Below are 22,600 nucleotides of genomic sequence, written 5' to 3' on the forward strand. Positions count from 1 at the left end.
CAGAGAAAAGGAAAACAAGGGTCTAAAACCTGGGAAAGGAGAACTTTGCTTTTAGCCTCAGAAAGGGCCTCTGAGGAAGAGCTAGAAGTGGGAACAAGATAAGAAGCAAGCCAGCACCAGTGGGGATGGACTTGGCATCCAAAGACAGCTCAGAAAGGAGTTCTGAAGACTCACAGAACCAGTGGGCAGAGTACTAGCTGGGTTTGATGGGGAAATAAACATGGGAAATCAATACAGCAGTAACCCTTGAGGTTCCAGCATGTGAAGAGAATTATCAGGCATCTGAAAAGCCTCTTTCATCCATAACAACAGACAACAGGGAACACAGAGGCTTTCCTGTACTTCTTTAGACATGCACTGAACAATCTTTGTGTGCACACACCTCATCTCCTTGAAAGACAAGGTCCTTAAAAGCATGGAAAAATGCCACATTGCTTTTATATCCGTTACCCAAGAGAGCCTAGCAAAAAGGTTTTCACATAATAAACATTCAATAAATGGACAATTTCAACGCTCTCATAACAGATATGATATTGTCTTATTTATAAAATCAGTGTTTTGTTTACTTTTTGTTTAACTAGTTTCTAATTTTTTAAATGAAGTTAACATTTGTTCTGGGTTGAAAATACAAAGAGCACAGAAAATCATAAGGTGAAAAGCAACAGCCCACCCACCTTTCACCTTCAAGCTGCATGCCTTCAGTAGGGAGAGTTTCATATGTAAACTTCCTGAAATCTTCTATCAATGATTTTATATTAGGTACAAGTAGGAAAAATACTGTAGGTTGAACATTCTACTTGGTTTGTGCATGAAACCACTCTTCTTTTTGGCTGTGCCTGCACCATGCCGAAGTTCCCAGGCCAGGGATCAAACCTGTGCCATAGCAATGACCACATCAGATACTTAAACCGCTAGGCCACCACAGGTCTCTAAAACCACTCTTAATAAGAGTAGTACATCAAAGTACACAGTAAGAAAATGCACCTTAAACCTATCTATGGAACAGAAACAGATTCAACTCACAGACATGGAGAGCAGATTTGTGGCTGCCAAGAGGGGAGGGGAAGGAGGGAAATGGACTGAGAGTTTGGGGTTAGTAGATACATTGAGAAGGGATAAGCAATGAGGTCCTGGGAACTATAGCCACTCCCTTGTGACAGAACATGATAGAAGATAATATGAGAAAAAGAATGTATATCGATGTACAACTGGGTAACTTTGCTGTATAGCAGAAATGGATAATCAACTATAATTTAAAAATTAAAATCAACTATAATTTAAAAATTTAAAAAAAAATTACACTGGACCTTGACACGACTCAGAAGCCACTCATTCTGGTTGTTCATCAGTGAGATGTCACCCAATGTGAAATAACTAAACCCTGAATTAAAATTCTTTCATTAGCTAACATATCCCAAATCTCCCATCTTGCAATCCCCAAAATACAGTATGTATGAATTATATTTCCAGGAGACCATCTGGTAGAATAGTCTGTGGTGATGGAAATGTTCTCTGTCTACACCAAGAGGGTGGCCTTTAGTCATCAGAGCTCTGGAGCCCCTGGTAGGAGGTGACTGCATGCAACTGCAACTGAACTGGTAATTAAATTTAAACAGCCACCTTGGAGTTCCTGTCATGGCTCAGGTGTAGTGAACCCAACAAGTACCCATGAGAATGTGGGTTCAATCCCTGGCCTTGCTCAGTGGGTCAAGGATCTGGCATTGCCGTGAGCTGTGGTGTAGGTCGCAGACACAGCTCGGATCTGGCATTGCTGTAGCGGTTGTGTAAGCCAGCAGCTACAGCTCTGATTAGGCCCCGAGCCTGGGAACCTCCACATGCAGGGGGTGCAGCCCTAAAAAGACAAAAAGACAAAAAAATAAAAAAAATAAATAAATAGCCACCTAAGGCTAGTGGTTATCACATTAGCACAGCATTCGTCCTCAAGTATGCCCTACATGACCCGGAGGAGTAGTGGGCTGCCTTGGTTTTTTAATCATTTGTGCAAAGTTTAAAGAAGGCACATAGCAGAATTGTGATAGAAGAGCCTCTATCTTTATTTTCAATCAAATTCAAGTCTTACTACTACCCTAGAAGATGTTGTAGAGGAGATAATCTTTGGGCCTTAATAATAAGGGCATGAACGTTGACCACAGCTGGCTGGCTTAAATGAGTTTTTCACTTGAAACAGAAAATGATGGATCTCTTGATGGAACAAATCTTTACACATTCTGTTCCTGTACACAGAGGCACAAACTATACATGCATTTCTTTCTCTTTCTGTCTGTCCTTCTTTCTTCCTGTCTGTCTGTCTTTCTTTCTTTCCTTCCTCTTCTCTCTCTCTCTTTTTTTTTTTTTTTGGTCTTTTAGGGCCGCACCTGTGGCATATGGAAGTTTCAGGCTAGGGGTTGAATCAGAGCTGCAGTTTCCATAGTCACAGTAATGTGGGATCTGAGCCACGTCCACAACCCACACCACAGTTCACGGCAACGCGGGATCCAAGCCTTGTCTGCGACCTACACCACAGCTCAGCCAGAATGGAGACCCACTGAGCGAGGCCAGGAATTGGACTCACATCCTCATGGATACTAATTAGGTTCATTATCCCTGAGCCATGATGGGAACGCCAAGACATGAATTTCTTGAAGGGACCACCTGGGTTTTGCTAAAACTTGTATTCTCAGTTCCTCATCAGTGAAGCTCATATGGTAGCTGATCAGTGAAGATTAGCTGAAGTATTAGATATTGATAAAGACCAACCAACAAATATCTGTCAAGAGAGTTGTGAGTTCAGGCTCTGGAACAGTGAAAGTCAGAGTTTGCCATCAGCTGTATAGTTTTGATTTATTTGTGCCTCAATGTCCCTGACTGTGGGAAAAAAATTATCTCCTCTACTGAAGTGTCTTAGATGCACTGTCTTTGTCTTAAGGATTAGTTCTGGTACCTCCATGTGTTTAACAAATTTGAGCCAATCTCCTCTTTCTTAGCATTGCTTTTTTGGTTTAGGCAAAATCGAGAAATCCCTAAGAACTTTAAAATTCAATAAAGCCCATCCTTTGATAACGTTTTTCTATATATAAAGACTGGGAGGGACAGAATAAGCTCTGTGTAGAGACAGAAAAGGTGGATTGAGCTTAATGAAAATGATCAAACATTACCACTTCACGTCATTACCAGAAAAATCTGCCCAAATTATTAATCGGTGTTAACTCTAAAACATTTCAGGTTTTTTTTTTTTTTTTCGGTTAAATGGAAAAAACCATCAAAATTAACTCAGCAAAATATCAGCTAAGAGAATGTTTAGGGGGAATTTCTTTAAAGAAAAGGACAAAACATAGCATATAATAGCTGTGTCCATAAGATACAAATAACAGGAGGTTTTCAGATCTCTTAAAAGGGGATGTCCTCTTCACGTGTCTTGAGCATTCTTACACTGTGTTGCAAATCACGTTAGCAAACTTGGGAGAACTACTTTCCCTTTCAAATTCTAACAACAACAAAAAAGATAAAGCAGGGGAGCCCCTCTTCATATCCTATATCCCAAAGCTACAGAACATAATTCAATTAACTGCATCTTTGAATGGTGACACAGTCATGAAAAATAAAAAGAGAAACAAATGAAAGAGTACAACTGCTAGCAGCAGCTATGGTTATACTAATAATTGTGCCATAATATTTATATTTCATCCTCACGAGGTGGCCTCATATGGCCTCTTAACAACATTGAAGAGCGAGAGAGAGCAAGTGTGAGAGAGAGAGAGAGCAGGGGAGAGAGAGGGAGAGGGAGAGAGAGTAACAAGCCCTAACAGGATAATTGCCTTGCCCAGGTTCACATAGCAAAGTTCTCCGCAGATCTCAGGTACATATTAAGTCCGATCACTTCTAGTCCATTCTAGTCCATTCCATGTTGCTGTAACAAAGACAGTGTTTGATGGAAACTACATTCCCAACATTTATAATTAAGAATGCATTTTCCAAGATTAAAACATGTTTTGAAAGTACTTGGCTTCCCATGAGCAGAACATGGTGCATAACTCTACACTAGATGCTACAGGCTTTCTTGCATGTCTGTAATGTGTTTCTAAAGGGAAAAAAGAGAGAAACACTAAGAATTACAATTTAAATGCAAAGGACACATCTCCCCATGCTGCAGCCTGGTTGCTTCTGATCAAGGCTGACATTCATATTTGGTTCCCTGAAAAACACGGCCCGATCTTAACAGTGGTTTCCTAAGATCTGGCTTTTAGAATAAAGCAGAGACATCTTTACATTTATATTGATGGGGTGTGGGTAAGTGGAGGAGACAATGGAGTACTAAGGTGGGGTAGTGATTGTGGCTGCTCTGGGTGCAGGTAGCAAGGGGGTCATTAAAGAGAATAGAGAACAATGATTAAATGGACTATAAAAAGGCAGTCTGCTTTCCATTAGCACCATGCACTGGTAATTCTAAATAGTTTCAGTGTTAAGAAGTCCTCTGTAAAAAAAGTACTGCATTGGGGGAGTTCCTGCTGTGGCTCAGTGGTAACAAACCTGACTAGGATCCATGAGGATGTGGGTTTGATCCCTAGCCCTGCTCAGTGGGTTAAGGATCTGGCATTGCCACAAGCTGCAGTGTAGGTTGTATATGCAGCTTGGATCTGTGGTTGCTGTGGCTGTGGAGCAGGCTGGTAGCTGCAGCTCCGTTTAGACCCCTAGCCTGGGAACTTCCATATGCCACGACTGCAGCCCTAATAAAAAAAAAAAAAAAAAGCATTGGTCTATATTCTAAATGGCTGATATGGTTCCTGTTTAGATTCAGTACACATTAAAGCAGCATATCATCTGCTGCATTGAATTAACTGGTAGAACTCTTTATTATACAGCTATCCTCAGAAACATACTAACTCAGCTACAAGCTTTAGTTTTATTAGTCATTTCATAGTGGTTAAAAATCCTTTGCACTCACAAAGGCAATAATTCATGCTCTTGTAGTACTACCTTTTTTTGAAAAAATGGCCACACCCTTGGCATATGGAGGTTCCCAGGCCAGAGACTGAACCCAAGCTGCAGCTGCAATTTATGCCACAGCTGTAGCATTGCCAGACCCTTTAACCCAAGGACCGGCCAAGGATTGAACCCACATCTCCACAGTGATCCAAGCCGCTGCTGGTGGATTCTTAACACACTGTGCCACAGTGGGAGCTCCCAATAATACCATTTTTAATTTAATAGCCAATCATAAATAAACAATAACAGCACTGTGACTGTAAAGATACAGACACAGAATTTTAGTTAATTCAGTTCTGTCACACTATATGACCACTTTAAGTGTAAAACAGAGTGGGAGCAGGAGTTAGATAGGCTTTGGTGGGTGAGCTCCCGTAGCCCATGTTGTAAAGGCAAGTAATGTATCCTGTGCTGGCTGCCTTCCCTTCCCTGTATCTGTCTTCCACTTTGCTAACCTGTTCTCTTCATCTTCCCTAAACACCATTTGCCCTCAAATCCTTGTCTCAGACTCTGCGTTTGATGGAACCCAAACTAAAGCTCACCACGTCATCCATAATGATGCCTACAAGGACCATTCCTATACCCGAGAGGAGAGGAGTTTGTACACTGGCCCCATGGGTTTCCCCACATCAGACCCCCAAGAAAAAAGCTCTGACGTAGGAAAGGAAACTCAGGGACAAGGAACCCCAAGCAGCACTTGGAGGGAAGGGGAGTGGCCTCAGTCCCCTGACTGGGCTGAGGATGTGGAGGGGACACCCCCAGAAAGAGATTTAAGAAAGGGTGACAACCATTTTAGGGTCACCTCCTAAACTCCTGGAGAGATGGTTACAGTAGCTCTCGGGTCTGCCTGCAAAACACTTGTCAGGAATTTTTTGTTTTTATTTTTTTCTTTTCCTAAACACTAAAACTTCCCAGGCCCTGGATATATAATCAGTCAGAATCCCTGGATGTAAGAAACATATATACGCTATGTAACATATAATGTTACATAATATACAAATATATTTGTATTTAAATACATTTAAATAAATATGTCTTTAGGTGTAAGAAATATATATCTAATATTAAATATATATCATACATATTATATATAAACCTATGTTTGCATTTAAATATAAATAAATATAAATCCCTGGATATAAGAAAATTTGCATTTAAATATATTTAAATAAATAGGAATGCATTTATATGTAAATATATGGATATGTTTTATAAAATATATGAATATATGTATATACCTTAAGGCTTCAAGGACAATTCTGACACACAAACCAGAGATGACCATAGAATCGGAAGTTTTTTTCTTTTTTTTTGCTTTTCAGGGCTGCACATGCGGCATATGGAAGTTACTCAAGCTAGGGACCGAATGGAAGCTACAGCTTCTGGCCTGTGCCACAGCCACAGCCATGCCAGATCTAAGCCACGTCTGCGACCTACACCACAGCTCATGGCAACACCAGATCCCTACTAACTCACTAAGCCAGGGATCAAACCTGCATCCTCACAGGTACTAGTCAGGTTTGTTTCTGCTGAGCCACAATGGGAACTCCCTAGAATTGGGATTTGAAGAATGTGAGAAGGACATAAAAATTCTTGATAAATTAACTCCAGCCTCAAAGGGTATGGTTTGTTTATATGTCAAAATGGATCCCCCCCCCTCAAAATGAATGGGTATCTCTGTCACTATGGGAATGATCAAGACTTCTTGAGACATACATGGACTTCCAATGATGTTCACGCTCTCCCAATTATCTTGCATCCAGAAAGAATGTATTTGTGAGAGTAAACGGTGAGCAAATCTAAATGGTATAGATTCTGACTTGGGACCAGATGGTCTTCTATGTTTCCCAGCCCTGGAACTCCTGTGCTCTCCCTGCCTATGACTTGTGTTCCATGCACGAGGAGGAAGTATGCAGAAGGAACAGCTCTCCATCTGCAGTTAGGCCCTTAGAGTCTTGAAGTCAATACCTGAATATTACTTGTGCAGCACAACGATTCGTCAATGACTCCATCAACACGCAGCTGCACTATGAACTCAGGGTATGATTCACAGATGATTTTTTTCCTATTGTAATTGCTGACAGAGCCCTGGCAATGAACCCAGTCTTTTACAGAAAAGCTGATCTTGGGCCAAAGGGCTCGCTGATATTTCAGGCAGGACATAAATAAACAAACAAAATCTTTAGCTATCTAAATCAATATAGATATAAATATAGATTCTCTATATATCTAGATAGATAGGTTTAGATATGGATATATAACATCTTTAAATGTAGATATAGATATAAACAAAGGGTATATAGAAAGAGAAGGTAGATGGAAACAAAATATATCAGAAGGACATTCCATCGTGGCTTACAGTATTTTCTGTTATGCTATATTAAAGTCTAATGTTTAAGTTAGGGATACCTGAGTTTGAATAATGTCAATTCATTGATCATGTGTCTTCTCTGAGCCTCAAAGCAGAAGAATTATGTCTTTAGGTTTTCAGAAAGAAGTAAAATTCTACATGTAGAGATCATACCTCAATGGCTGCCTATAACAAGCCTTTACTTTTTTTTTTGTTTTCGTTTTTTTTGGCACTGCCCACAACATACAGAAGTTCCCAGGCCAGGGAGTTCCCGTCGTGGCTCAGTGGTTAACGAATCTGACTAGGAACCATGAGGTTGTGGGTTCGATCCCTGACCTTGCTCAGTGGGTTAAGGATCCGGCGTTGCGGTGAGCTGTGGTGTAGGTCTCAGACATTGCTCGGATCCCTCATTGCTGTGGCCCTGGCGTAGGCCAGCAGCTACAGCTTCGATTGGACCCCTAGCCTGGGAATCTCCATATGCCACAGGAGTGGCCCTAGAAAAGACAAAAAAAAAAAAAAAAAGAAGTTCCCAGGCCAGGGCCAGAACCCGCCACAGCAGTGACAACAAGCCACAGCAAAGACATCTCTGAATCCTTAAATACTAGGCTACCAGGCAACTTCAATAATCACTTTCTTATGTTTAATTGTCCAGCTCATATAGATTTGGTCCAAATAACATTGTTTGACATAAAAACCATAATAGGAGGTTTTAACCCAAAGTTCATGGAGTTATGCAACCAAATTTTGCATCTTTATTATTGACGCAACTTTAGAAATCTTCACTTAAAACAAATGTGTGGAAGTAAGCGAAAAATCATATAAATGCAAAGCGTACACCTTAGAAATATATTTTACTGTCTCTCTTAATGTTTAATAAAACACAAGCACACATTCATACAAACACATACACAGCATGGCCCAGGAGGCCTGGAAACTCTTCCTTGCCCTCACATCAATGACACTGTGCTTGTCATTTTTACTTTTTAATGGTTAATGAATTCCATGTCATAATTGCCAGTTTTCCGCCACCCCTCTGTCCCCTGCTGCCAAAGATCTAATCTATTCAGAGGAAGATAATTGCAGAGCTGTTGAGACAGAAAAGAAATCGCTGCATCTCACCACTGTTGTGAGCCTCCAGCTGTGAGGCGGAGTTGACAGCAACCTTGCATAGCGAACAGTAAAGAAGCCGTTTTGCCTTTTCTTCCTCAGTCTCCGTGGAAGGACATGAGCTATTGCCAGTGGCTGTCGTGGGGCTTTTCTCCACTTTAGAGGTGATCTCAGTTGTCATAACACTGCTTTTGCGAATTTCCACAGTTGTCGTAGTCGATATTGCTGGTGTCCCTGTGGTAGTGTCTGCATTCAAAATAGCACAGAAGAAAAGGCAAAAACAGTGGTTTTTATCTTTCGCTATTTGGAAATGGATCACTAATATTACATTCTGCTGATAACGATAAGAGCAGCTAGCAACTGCTGCTTGTCAAATATGCATTAATTATCTTCTGAGGAAATGTACATAGATGACCACATGCAATTTCATATATTGATATAAAACACACGAACACAACATTGTAAGTCAACTATACCCCAATAAAATATTTTTAAAAACATTAAAAAAGTAAAAAAAAAAAGTATCCAGATAATTCTTGAAAATATATACAAATAAACTGTAAAATTTTTTCACGGGGTATATAAACATACTCACAAAGGTCTCTTGCTGACATTTGGCCTTAGTAAAATAATCTTTACAGTGTATTGTGCTTTGTATATTTCTACAAGAGTGGCGTTAAAAAAATAAAATGGAGGTTAAATGCTTTTAAGGTTTTTCATTTTTACTACTTGTCTTTGTATTTTACTTCTACATCTCTTTAAAAATAGGTAAAATAGGTACTGATCCTTCTATGTATGCTTGTGCAAAATATATATATTAAAAAAAAAGAACCCTGATGCATATTGCTTTGTTCAGATCAGAGGTTTAGAAAGTCATTGCCTTATTTACAAAGAGCTGTATATTCAACAAATATAAAAGTCCTCTGTATACAAAGAAGAGGAATTCTAATCTGGCATATTTATTAAATGCAAGCCCTGCACCAGGCTATGTTCAGGGAGCTTGTGACATGAAAGTACTGAAACTTCAATAGCCACTCTTTATAAGGAATTCACAGACTGGTCACACCATGCATGTTAATGTCACAGCTTTCAAGAGTTTGATGACCAGGAAAGTGTTGATGCATTGTAACCCTACAACCCTTCTGGCTCTGAAGTCTGATTCTAAATCCAGAGAGGTCAACCTCCAAAGTGAAACTACCTAGTCCTAACTTCACTTGAGCATGCACAGCTCCCATCCTGGACGTGCCAGTTAACATGACGGAAGCAATGCTTGCCATATCTGATCTTGAAATGCAAACGAGCTCTATGTCCTATCCTTTCTACTCTTATATTACTTTTTGCTGCCTCCTGGATGGCTAGTTCTTAACCTCCTTTCAAAACATTCCCAAGCTTGGAGTTCCCCTTGTGGCTTAGTGGAAATGTATCAGACTAGCATCCATGAGGACGTAGGTTTGATCCCTGGCCTCTCTCAGTGGGTTAAGGATCCAGCGTTGCCCTGAGCTATGGTGTAGGTTGCAGACATGGCTGGGATCTGGAGTTGCTGTGGCTGTGGCGTAGGCTGGTGGCTAAAGCTCTGATTCAATCCCTAGCCTGGGAACCTCCATATGCCAAGGGTATGGTCCTAAAAAGACAAAAAAAAAAAAAAAAATTTCACAGTCTCTGCAGCTACAGCAGTCTTGGACTTGTTTCCCATTCCATATGCTACTGTGGTCACTATCCAATGACACACTGAAAAGTCTATGATAAATGGAGTGGTCCTTCACTATTAAGGACAGTAATCTACCTGCAATGAAGTGTTGTCCTCATAAAGGCTTACTTCTTGTTAGTTTATGCTATCCAAATGCCTTTTAAATTGGCTTTCCCCTTTGATTCAGATAGAGAGGTGGGAATATGAGTGAGGTTGGTTATGGCTTCTTTCCCCCAAATAAAATATGGCTTATTTCCCAAATAAAACATTACAATCAGAAGAGAAATGGGCTCTTATTTTTTAATTAATTAATTTTTTTAAATTATTGAAGTATAGTTGATTTACAATGTTTCAGGTGTACAGCAAAGTGATTCAGTTTTATGTGTTTCTGTGTGTGTGTGTGTGTGTATTCTTTTTCAGGTTATTTTCCATTACAGGATGTTGAGGGCTGTTGTCTAAAACAATTTATCTGGATCTTTCCTTAACCTGATACTTCATATAATTTAATCACTTATTTAGCTGTAAGACCACAAAGTATGTCCCCTTCAGGGTCACAGAGAATATCCTCCAACCATATTTTAAAAGAGAAATTACAGTGCTAGGATTAATCTTTCCCATGGCTAGAGAAAAAGAAGTAAAATTACCCTAACACTAGATTTTGCAACCAGAACACTGAAAGGCCCATTTCCTGATAAGTGTTTACTTGCCTACTAAGGTACCCATACTAAAATATTAGGTAATAACCAGAAAATGTTTCTGAGAACCTAGATGTGGCATAAAACGTAATGACTAACTTGAGATGGTCTAAGAGGCATTCGTTGCTCCCAGCAAACCAAAAATTATTCTTTGAAAGCATGAGCCATGTGTTTCTGTGAATCAACAGCAAATGGTCAGTTACTTTGCTAAGCGTTTTACATACATAATTTCATTTAACCTTCACACAAACTTGTGCAAATGAAGACATTTCAGAAGTTAAGGAAATTTCCAAAGGTCACACAAGTAGTATATGCTGAGTCAGGACAAAGTCTTTTAAGGTATGAAAAACTAGGGATTTGGGGGAAATTTTGTTGTGCTCTTGGCCATGATTGTGAGCCTCCATAGTAAGATCACAGACTGTAGTGATAAATTGTAAATTGTAGTAAATTTTAAGTGTAATTATAAGTGTGATTTTAAGTGTACTAAAATGTTTTTATGATCAGTTCTATGGGAAGTGACAACCATAAACATAGATATAGTTAAACTTAGTGGAGCTTGAATGTGAGGCTGTAGATATTTATTTCATTTACCCCTAAGTAAGGACATCCCTAGCAACATCCGATGTCCCTCTGGATTGACAATGTTTATGTTATGTCTTGATCATATGCATTGTACGTAGCAGAGTAATCCTAAGCCAACTTCTCTATTTACAGTGAAATTCACAACAAAAATATAGAATAAACATAACCATGGGTACTCCGATCTCTGTGACAGCTACATAAGCTACGTTCCTAAAGCCAGAGGACAATGTACATTTATACCAAGTACACCAAAGATTAGAGACTCCAGATTGTCTCGGTGCCCAGGGCTTAGTGAACTATTAACATTTCATAAAACAAGCTTTTTGCATGAGACAGGCTTAGGGGAATTAGAATCAAAATGCTTAACTTCTGGCACTCTTTGTTTCGTCCTTTAGACCACAGAGCTGAGCAAAGATCTGTTATTTTCTCAGCTTTGAGGTTAATTTGAAAGAAATACAAAGTTTTTACTTCAAATTTAATATATAGATCTTGAGTCCACAAAGGTAAGATTATTATTAATTTATAACAGGACTCGAATTTTTCACTTACTTTTCATTTATCAGTAGTAAAGGGAAATTCTTAAAGAAGTTTCATTTTTTAAAAAAATTATTTATTTATTTATTTATTTATTTATTTATTTACAATTGTTTTTTCTTTGGGCGCTCCATGGCATATGGAGTTCCACAGCCAGGGTTCAGATCTGAGCCTCAGTTGCCACCTACACCACAGCTGCTGCAATGCCAGACCCACTGTGCTGGGCCAGATATCGAACCTGTGTCCTGGTGCTACAGAGAAGCCACCTATTTAGTCACGCAACAGTGAGAACTCCTATTTATTTTTTAATTAAAGTATAGCTGATTTACAATGTTGGGCTAATTTCTGCTGTGCAGCAAAGTGACTCAGTTATACATATATATCCCAGGAGATTGGATAGAGGGAACTTTTTTTTTAAAGTAAGGTAAATATATTTCAAGATTATGCCACAAAAGAATCACCTATTTTATTCAGTCAGTCCTTAGTTTCTGGGGGTTCTGCATCTCTGGATTCAATCAATAGGGTAGGGAAAATATTTTTTTACAAATCCCAGAAACTTCCAAAAAGAAAAACTTGAATTTGCTGTGTGTGTAGGCAAATATTTACATAACATTTACATTGTATTTGCAACTCTTTACATAACATTTACATTACATTAGGTATTATAAGCAATTCAGAGATGATTTGAAGTAAATGGGAGGACATTATATAGGTTACATGCAAATACTCTGTCATTTTACATAAGGGACTTAAGCATCCATAGATTTTGGTATCTTCAGGGCTTCTGGAGCCAATGCCCTGTGGATACCCTGGGATGACAGTACAATGCATAGAAAATTACACATAGCAAAGAGATTTTCCTTAACATTGAAGCAGGAGATAGATGCGTCCCAGGCTGAGCAACAGTAATCTGTTACCTGTGGACAGATAACTTTAATAAGATAAAAGCTGCAACCTGCTTGGATAAAAGAGACCATGTATGAGTTCCTGTCATGGCACAGCGGAAACGAATCCTACTAGGAAGCATGAGGTTGCAGGTTTGATCCCTGGCCTCACTTAGTGGGTTAAGGATCCAGCATTGCCGTGAGCAGTGGTGTAGGTTGCAGACACAGCTTGGATCCCACATTGCTGTGGCTCTGGCGTAGGCCAGCAGCAACAGCTCTGATTGGACCCCAGCCTGGGAAACTTCATGTGCCGCTAATGCAGCTCTCAAAAAGACAAAAGACAAAAGACAAAAAGACAAAAAAAAAAAAAAAAAGACAATCTATTTCTCATTCTTGAGGTCAAGGAGACCCCTGGAACTACGCAATCACAGAAAGTTTCCTCAGGGGTCAGAGAAAGAAGGGGCACCAGATCATAGTACATCCTCTCAACTTCTCAGACCCACCCTTGTGCTAGAATCCATCCTGGCTAAAAAGATGCAGAGAGGGCTCTTGGTCAGGCCAAAGCCAGACAAAACAAGATGATTGGCCAGAGGAAGCTGTGAAGGGCTGCTTCCATAGAAGTGATTCAATCGACCTCCAAAGCACTTGCTCTCCTGTGCTCTTTGCTCTTTCTCCCTGTCTCTTTCTCGCTCCCTCTCCATCCCTCCCCCAAGCCTGCTTGTGCCTGTGCTTTCTCCAAACCTATCTTCTCTCTCTTCCCTCTTTAAATAAATACCTATTTGCCTCACTACCCTCAGACTCTTTGCCAAATTCTTTCTCCAAAGGAACGAAGTTCTGAGGACCTACGTCTTGTTGGTTAGGGTTCAGCATTCTCAAGAACAATATGATACATTAAATTACCAGTTATATATAATTCGTATCCACTCATTAAAATAAAATTTTGAATCACTGATCATGTTAGTAGCATATACTTTTGCTAGGATGTGATGAGAATTACCTCCATGATCTTCCTCCCAAAACTCATAGCCCCGTCTAACCATGAGAAAAGCATAAGCAAACTCAAATTTAATGAAGTTCAACAGAATTCCTGATCAACAAAATGTCAAGGTCATTGAAACAAGAAAAGTCTGAAAAATGGTCACAGTCCAGACAAGTCTAACTAGACAAGATGACTAAATATAAAGTGGTGACCAGGTTGGGATCCTGGGGCAAAACAAAGCAAAACAAAACAGAACCCTAGGGAAAAACTTAGGAAATCTGATCAAACTAAGGATTTTACCTAATTATTATGTATCAATTTTGGTTCATTAGCTTTGACAAATGTACCATAGCACTGTGAAATGTAGCAATAAGGGAAATAGAGCATGTATGGGAACTCTCTATAATATTCTTGCATTATTTTTGTAGGTATAAAACTATTCTAAAATTAAGTTTATTACCTTTAAGAAAAACAGAATTATAACCAGTCAACAAACAGTGCATCATTTCAGTTACTTTGTAGAATCATAGTCAGGAGGGATCTTGGTGGTTTAACAGTATAGCTTTCTTGGTTTTTAGATTAAGAAACTTCAGTAAAAGTGGGATTTGACATTGCATCTCCCAATTCCCAATCCTTACCGTAATTCTAAATTGTTATCCTGTGTGCAATGACTCATGTATTCAAAATTTTTTGAGCTACTATTTTGCGCTAGGTTCTCTGCTAAGCCACTGGGGATAGGAAAGGCAACAGATATCCATCATGTACTGAGTGGTTTATGTGACATCTCATAATGACTTGAAATAATAACGATAAACTTAATCTGTCATCAGTTCAGTTCATTGCTATATCCTTGCACTTGTGCTTGGCATAAAAAGGTATTAAATAAATATGTATTGAAAGAAAACTATGAATGAATGAATGAAGAGAACACAATTACAGCTAGTGATGCCAGAAGCACTTTTAAAGCATTTACAGGTATTAACACATTCAATCCTCATAAAAAAGATGAGGGTAAATTCAGAATTTGGGATTAGCAGATATACACTAAACAACAAGGACCTACTGTATAGCACAGGGTATTCTATTCAAGACTTATAATTATGTATAATGGAAAAGAGTTTGAATATTATATATATGTGCATATACATATGTATGTATATATACATATACATACATATGAGAATCACTTTGCTATACACCTGAAACTAATGCAACATTGTAAATCAGCAATACTTCAATTAAAAATAAAAACTAAGAGAGGCATTCAATTTTTAATCCTCATCTTAAAGAAGAAATTGAGGTATGGAGAGATTTGAGAACTTGCCCAATGCCAGAGATGCCAGCTGTAGTGCAATGATTTGTAGTGAGAAGCACATGCTCTTCATTTATTTTTTATTGCTAAAAATTTGACTTTTTCATAAAAGAACTGACTATATCCCTTTCAGTTAATTCCAATTGGTCAAGATTTATTATGAGTGTTTGAAGATAGCATGCAAAAAAATTGACTTTTTTTAGAAACTAAACATGGCCCAAGCTACAGTCGACCACGTATGTCCAATCATCTGTTTATGTTCATGTACCGAGTAGCTGGAATCCGTTTAGAAGGAAGGGAGAAAAAATACTATAGATCTCAAAAGACATCTTTTGCAAAATGTTCAGAGTAAGTCACAGGCCTTCCTTCTTTGCACCTTTTTCTTTTGTTTTTTCCAAAAGATGAGAAACTAGATTAATGATTCACTTTTCCTAATGTTTCTCAGAGGCAGAATCTGATTTCTTTGTGCTATTCAACCAATGACCCTGTAGGAACAATATATGTGACAAGGAGTCAAAAATAATGGGTAGATTTCAGTGGGAAGAGAGAGGTTTCAGAGAGTTGGGATTTATATTTCTGTGCCATTTTTCTGCCAGTGCCGGGAGCAAATATTCATTATTGTAACTGTCACTATTTGGCTTTGGTTTCAAAAGAGACAGCTAATACTTTGTGGAATGGGGTTTTTGGTGGAGAATGAAAGGAAACTTGTCAGTATTCATAGTGGCCCATTTTGGCCCTCATTCTTGTATAAAAATACTGTAAATACTTTTTAAAAAAATTCATGAAGTGTAAGAAAAGATTCCAGAAAAATAATCAACAACTTGAATTCTAGATAATGAAATAGAGCAGCCAAGATACATGGTCTGGGTAAGAAATGTGTTCTAGTTACAGACCTAATAACCCAAGTTGGAGAATCAGAAGTGAATTATTTAAGTTTCTTCCCAGGTAACAGAAATTAATATCATGACCCAAAGATGCTCATCATGTTTTCCTGCAGACTGAAGACTCAGAATTATGTACAATTTATCTCCTCCTTCTCTGCAAATTTGTCTCAACCAGGCTTGCTAGCAAGTAAGCAGAACAGCTGTTTCCTCTTAAATATGCTGACATTCTGAAGTATAAAAAGGTGCTTCGTGACAAAAAAAAAAAAAAAAAAATCACAAGTTTTTAGAAATTATTACTAGTGGTTTCTTTGCTATGAATTTTATCTAATTTTACATATTTGGTCTATTTTAGGGCTGCAGCTGAGGCATATGGAAGTTCCCAGGCTAGGGGTCGAATCGAAGCTGCAACTGCCAGCCTACACCAGAGCCACAGCAATGTCAGATCTGAGCTGTATCTGAGACCTACACCACTGCTCACTGTTCACTGGATCCCTAGCCCACCAAGCAGAGCCAGGGTTCAAAACTGCATCCTCATGGATACTAATCGCATTCATTACCACTGAGCCACAACAGGAACTCCGAACCAATATTTATGGAACACAATACTACCCTCTCAGACACAGACTGGGGTGGCCCCTGTGTTGGGCTCTGTACTTTTAAGAGCGCCACATATCACAAGCCACTGAAACCAAATTCTGCTTTTGCATTTTTTGATCTTACTTAAAAAACAATTTTTTTAAAGAGAGTTTGATAACCAACTGAGCAAAGGGGAATTATAGGAAAGGGAAGTGAGAGCTGAGTTGGGTGCCCCAAAGGCCAGAGTATACAGTCTGAAGACTTAGCAAGTTTGTCTGTGCTTGGGTGCATATATGCTTCTGATTGTGTGTCTATGTGCATGCATGTGTGGCTAACACAGAGTCTGATGGGGTTCAATCTGGCCCACCCCAAAAGCTTTAAGGCCAAGAAGAGTTCAAATGGAGACCATTTGCCATTCAGCTAAATGCTTACAAGTTGTATGGCAAGCTTCCCTGGCAGTCCTACAGCCTGTACTCAGGGATGACCCTTGAGACTTGAAGGACAAAGAACCTCCCTGCCTGAGTCAGCCCTGAGCCCTACCAAGTGGTAACGTAGATCTGTAGGGACAGGGCAGAAGCTGGGCCCCCAGCCAGGACTTTGGTTGGTGAACTGGATCCATCCAATCAGGTAACCACTGAGGAAGCATCCTTTCTCCCCAGCCGCATTTTGTGAACTCAGGATTTCCAGACAATTGGAGGGGAGAGCAGAGAGGGAATCTGGGGGGAACTTCATCTGCCGAGACATACATTTTGGTGATTTTAGGTGATTTGAAAACAAACCTCTTTCTCGGGTTTCCAGAAAGAGACTGTGATCTCCTTTAACCTCTCATGTAAAAATTTCTCAATTTTAAGTGTTAGCAACTGTATGTGTGGTGGGTATGCATGTGTGTGTGTAAAATCCTTTGTGGGACAAAGTCTTCTCTGTGAGCTATGGGCTACCATCTTGAAAGGTGCTTGTGCCGCAAACACTGCTCACTACTACAGTGGTTCAGAGACTCTGGGCAAATGGCTGAACTGAGGATCTTCCTCAGAAGGCAAGGTCTCTATGCTAAGGAGAGAAAGCTGGTTGGTCTCATTTCTTTCTTTACCAGATAATGTGCCCTCATTTCCTTCTTTCAAGTCCAGAAGGAGGGGCTTGTTCTGGGGCAGAAGTCTGACATGTCTCTCAGCTCTGTGTAAGGTTCATGACCTACTGCTCCAGGGATGCTTTGGGCTCATAACAATCACCTCAACAATCTCTGTCAATATCATATATATATATAATATATATATATTCAATATCACATATATGATATCATATACATATCATATGCATCATATATATACATATGATGTATGTATGTGTGTATTTTGGCCATGCCTGAGCATGCAGAAGTTCCTGCACCAGGGATCGAACCTGTGCTACAGCAGTGACAATGTGAGATCCTTAACCCACTGAGCCACCAAGGAACTTCCTCTATCTATATCTTATTATGTTAGAGCCTTAGTTTCTCAAAGTCAGTGGGGATTATATTCCCTACTCTTATATCATGCATTTAATATATTCCACACAACTATAACAAAACTTGCTAGGTATTTGACAATTGATAAATATAGAGGCTGCTGTCCTGTTAGGTATTTACCTTTCTTTCCAAAGTTGAGGAGCAGCAGACTGAAACCTGGCATAGCAATATAAATAGCAAACCTCTGACCTGCTAATCCATGTTTTCATCCTTAATCATTTTTGTCTCATAATTTTCATTCACTCTGTTTTCTCTGTGGTCTTTTGGCACTCACATCACCCAACAATGATGGAACCAAGATATTAGAAGCTTTTGTGAATCAGAAACAATCCTGTTACTGTAACTAATAGTTCCAAAGCTTTAGTTTACATTGAACCCCCTGGAAGTTTAATCAAACAGAGATTGCTGAGGACCACGACCCTTGGAGTTTATGATTCCTAGGTTTGGGTGGGGACCTAAATATCTGCATTTGTAACAAATACCCAAATGTTGCCACCACTGCTGTGCTGAGGACACTTCAGGAACCACCACTGACAGATCTGTCAGCTAGTTGCTGGTTCCCTGAATTGGTCTCAGCTTTAGAGCTATAATGACATTTAAATAGAAATTCATGCATGTAAAAAAGGGAACCAGGGATCAGGTGACCACTGTCCTGTTTTGCCTGTGACAATAGGAGTTACTGAGACATGGGATATTTAGTAAGTTCTAGGAAAGTCCCCAGAAAGTCAGGACAAATTGACCACCTTAAGTGGGAATTCGGAATCAACAGGGAAGAACTCTTTAAAAATATTTTAGATACCTAGGCAAGCAATGAGTATTTCTATTGAAAGGTGCATTTTTTGGAGACAGATGTGATGATAAATGAGGGAAGATGGAGGCACATTCAGATCCTTGAAATAGGGAAAAATAACTATGAGGCTTAATTAACCTTCCATTTAGTTGTTAAACCAAGGTGTTTTTTGTAAGATATTGTCTCCTCTTCCTAACTTAGAATCTGATTCCAAGGAAATTTGTTTGGCTATATGGCTCACGGAATGTATGCTTCAAATTAATCCAAAGTAAATTAATTCAAAACTAAGTTACTCAGGAGGCAGGACTACCAGGCCTTTGGAAAGTTAATTAAGTGAGCCTGGCTACTGACCATAAAATTGATAAGCACCAAGAAGGCTGAGTTCTGTCAGAATCTGTGAAGCTTCTGATAAACATTACAAAAGAGAAAGAAGAAGACAAAAAGAAAATCAATTTATTCCAAAGCTATTTTAAGTGACCTGGATGCCACTAAAAGCATAAAAAGCTGCCTTTTGTGGTTTCTAATAGATTTTCTTTTTTCCTCGGTAAGGCAGAGGGGAAAAAAATCTTTCCAAATCTATGAACATAGTTCCCTTCTAGGAGTTTCAGCGGGAAAAGAAGAGCTTCATGCCAGTTAACACTTCCAATTTCATTAATGAGGAGACCTGTGTATTGAAAAATATCAAATCTGGCCAAAAGGCAAGGCATGGTTTTCCAGCGATTGCCTTTGGTAGATGATCTGTTATATCTATGTAGCAAAAATAATCTTCTTCCTTCTGGCCATGTGCTTCAGGTTAAAAGTGAGGGATTGCCTTGTGTCCTTAACCTCTGTAATACCTAACTATTAAGCGTTAGGACATGAGAAATCATGAATTTTGAAAGCTTTCATTAATGGAAATTGAACACAAAGTGTTTTCTGATTGGCAAATTTAAAATGTGTGGAGAATTGAGGATGCAGAGGCAGTCAGACCAAGCCATCCAGGATACAAATCCTTGCTGTAGAATCCAATCCTGTTTGGCAGCCCATATAATTAAAAGGAAGCAATAATTGTCAGCTCTTCAAATTTTTGGCACCCCAGTGCTGTCTTGAAAATAAGAAAACAAGCTCTCATAATGGATGGCACAATGATCAAATATTGAGTGTGGATGTAATTCAGAACATTATCCATCTGGTCTGGGGCATTTTCTTGTATGTCTAAGAGTTACTTAGACGTTTTCATTACAGTGTTAGTGTTTCATAGACTGACTACGCAGAAAACGTTTTAATCACCAGAAATATACTATGATGTAAGTGATACGCACTTGCCACACTCAAGCATCTGGAATAAAATGGTTTTTCAAATTTCAGAGAACCAGGAAAGCAGTTTTCAGGGACTAGATTTTATGGACAAATTATGGGAAATGGTTGGCAAAGATGAGAGAAATACAGAAAAAGAGGGGGCCTTTCAAAAATTGAGAAAACATATATTTAGAATTTTAATATAAATTAAATTCATATCAATTAGATAATATAAACATTACACTATTTTATATTTTTCAACAACTGATAAGCATTCCATTTTAACTATAAACTTTATTGTCTTAAGGCTCAAACTACCAGTCATTTCACCCAAATAGCAACTTATTATCATGTTTCCCTCTGCAGGAAAAGGAACGAGAGGAAGGTCATCACTTAATAAACCATTTTTTGATACAACTTCTCTCCTCAAAGAAGTTGTTTCCATGTAATATTGATATACTTCAGCCAAGAAGGTTTTTAAAAGTTGGACACATAAAAATTAGGAAAAAGGTGCACATCAAAATGAACAGGAAAAATAAAAATTCTAGTCATTATTTACTGAAAGGTTGGCTGCTGAAAAAGTAATAGAACTTCTAGGGAATAATAAAATTCTGGAGCAAATGACTCTCTTCACTGCAAAGCAAACAGACCTATTTCCAGTATTCTTTTTTTTTTTTTTTTTTGACTACAGAAACCATATAAACTCGATTGTCATGAAATTCCAGATATAAAATTGCCTCTCCTATTATAATCTCATAAACTATCACACTGTTACAGAAATTCAAGCCACAGCAGACTGCCTCTTACACAAAAACCCACCATTCTACAAAGTCTTTTTTTGTTTTTGAGAATACACTCATTGTAATTGTATTACCATTTCACTAAACATTAATGGAAACACTTTTTTAAAAAGGCAATCTTTCTTCTGTCTGAATGACGCAGAATAGCCATTTTGATTTTTCTTAAGCTTTATTTCAGAGACTGGTTATTTTGCTGTTATTTCTACAGCTTCAAACCAATTATTTATTTTGAGTATATCCTTAGAAAAAAAGACATTCTTGGTTAGCTTTATCAACTAAGATTTAATTCAATACTTTAAGATAAATATATTTTAAAGATTGCACTGTGATAATAAAGAATACACTATCTGGTAATTAATTAAAAATAAATTTTTATTTTCTGATGGTTAGTCTGTAAGGAAATTCTGAGCTCGAAGAATGCTAAATATTTTTATAGCTACAAAAGAACAGAAATCTAGTCTCATGCGACCTGACCTCTCAAATTATGATGGCATTTCTATTCCATTTCACCCTTCAGGATCTTATTTCATAAGTCACGTCAAATCAGAGCACTACAGGGAGTTCCTCTCTGGCACAGTGGAAATGAATCCAACTAGGAACCATGAGGTTACACTTTTGATCCCTGGCCTCGCTCAGTGGATTAAGGATCTGGCATTGCCGTGAGCTGTGGTGTAGGTCGCAGACGTGGCTCAGATCCTGAGTTGCTGTGGCTGTGGCCGGCGGCTACAGCTCCGATTTGACCCCTAGCCTGGGAACCTCCACATGCTGCAGGTGCAGCCCCAGAAGAGACAAAAATGGGGACCAAAAAAATGAGAGCACTGTATTAGAAGCAATTTGATATGAATAGAGGTTCTGAAATTTCATTATTCATTTAGATAAAATAATTTTAAAATGTCTTAAGCCTCAGAGTTATTTTGTTTAGAATATTTGTATAGCTGTTTTTATTTTCTAATTTTATTTTTTAAAAATTTCATTAACTTTTATTAAGTATTTAAGGCATATGCATTGCTCCAAATTCACAAAGTACAAAATGACACTGAGCAAAGAGTAACTTTTCATCTCCCTCGACTTCCCAATCACCTACTTTTCTATCCCGGTACAGTTGTTTTTAATTATCACTATTTCTATTCCTTTTAACACAAAGCCAACTATAAAAATTAAAAGGAAAAGCCACTACTCTGGGTAAGCCACTTTGTTTTATAGAACAGTTTTAAAAAAATTAATTTTCTTGGTAGAGAATATTTTCTTTTTTATGGATTCTGTTTTCTGCAAACTTGTTTTAAATCAACACGGGGTTCTTTGAAGAAGTTTCTATAGAAACGGAAAAGCCCTGTGTAACATGTGATGGCTTTGCTCATGTCCTTCCTGGCAGACTTCTCTTGCTCCGGAGGAAGCCAGGCCGAGAACCCGAGCAGTCCAGGGCTGCATGTGTGCAGGCGAGAGTCTGGGTGGACCAGGAGTGTTAAGGCAGATACTGCACTGTCGCCTGGCACTTGGAAGGCTGCTGCCAAGCAGTCGAGATCACAGCCAGTTCCCGACAGCCAGCTCACAGGGCGGGGAGAGGAGGCAAAGCGGGGAGGCAAGCTGGGTGAGAAGAAACTGTTCTGGGGTATGTGAGGACATGGCTTAAGCCCTGGCAGGCAGACAAGGTGGCAACC

At 38.8% G+C, this 22,600-nt stretch overlaps 1 protein-coding gene across 4 annotated transcripts in view; it reads right to left on the reverse strand.

The window, feature by feature from the left end:
* ZNF385D (zinc finger protein 385D) overlaps positions 1-22,600 on the reverse strand; it is a 979,895-nt gene that overhangs the window by 12,668 nt on the left and 944,627 nt on the right. For all 4 annotated transcript variants that reach the window (XM_021069746.1, XM_021069745.1, XM_003132072.5 and 1 more), the window contains one exon: positions 8,453-8,686. In XM_021069746.1, coding sequence (XP_020925405.1) covers positions 8,453-8,686 — 234 coding nt within the window. The remainder of the gene's footprint in view (positions 1-8,452; positions 8,687-22,600) is intronic.

This window comes from Sus scrofa, chromosome 13, assembly GCF_000003025.6.
Source record: "Sus scrofa isolate TJ Tabasco breed Duroc chromosome 13, Sscrofa11.1, whole genome shotgun sequence".
NCBI lineage: Eukaryota > Metazoa > Chordata > Mammalia > Artiodactyla > Suidae > Sus > Sus scrofa.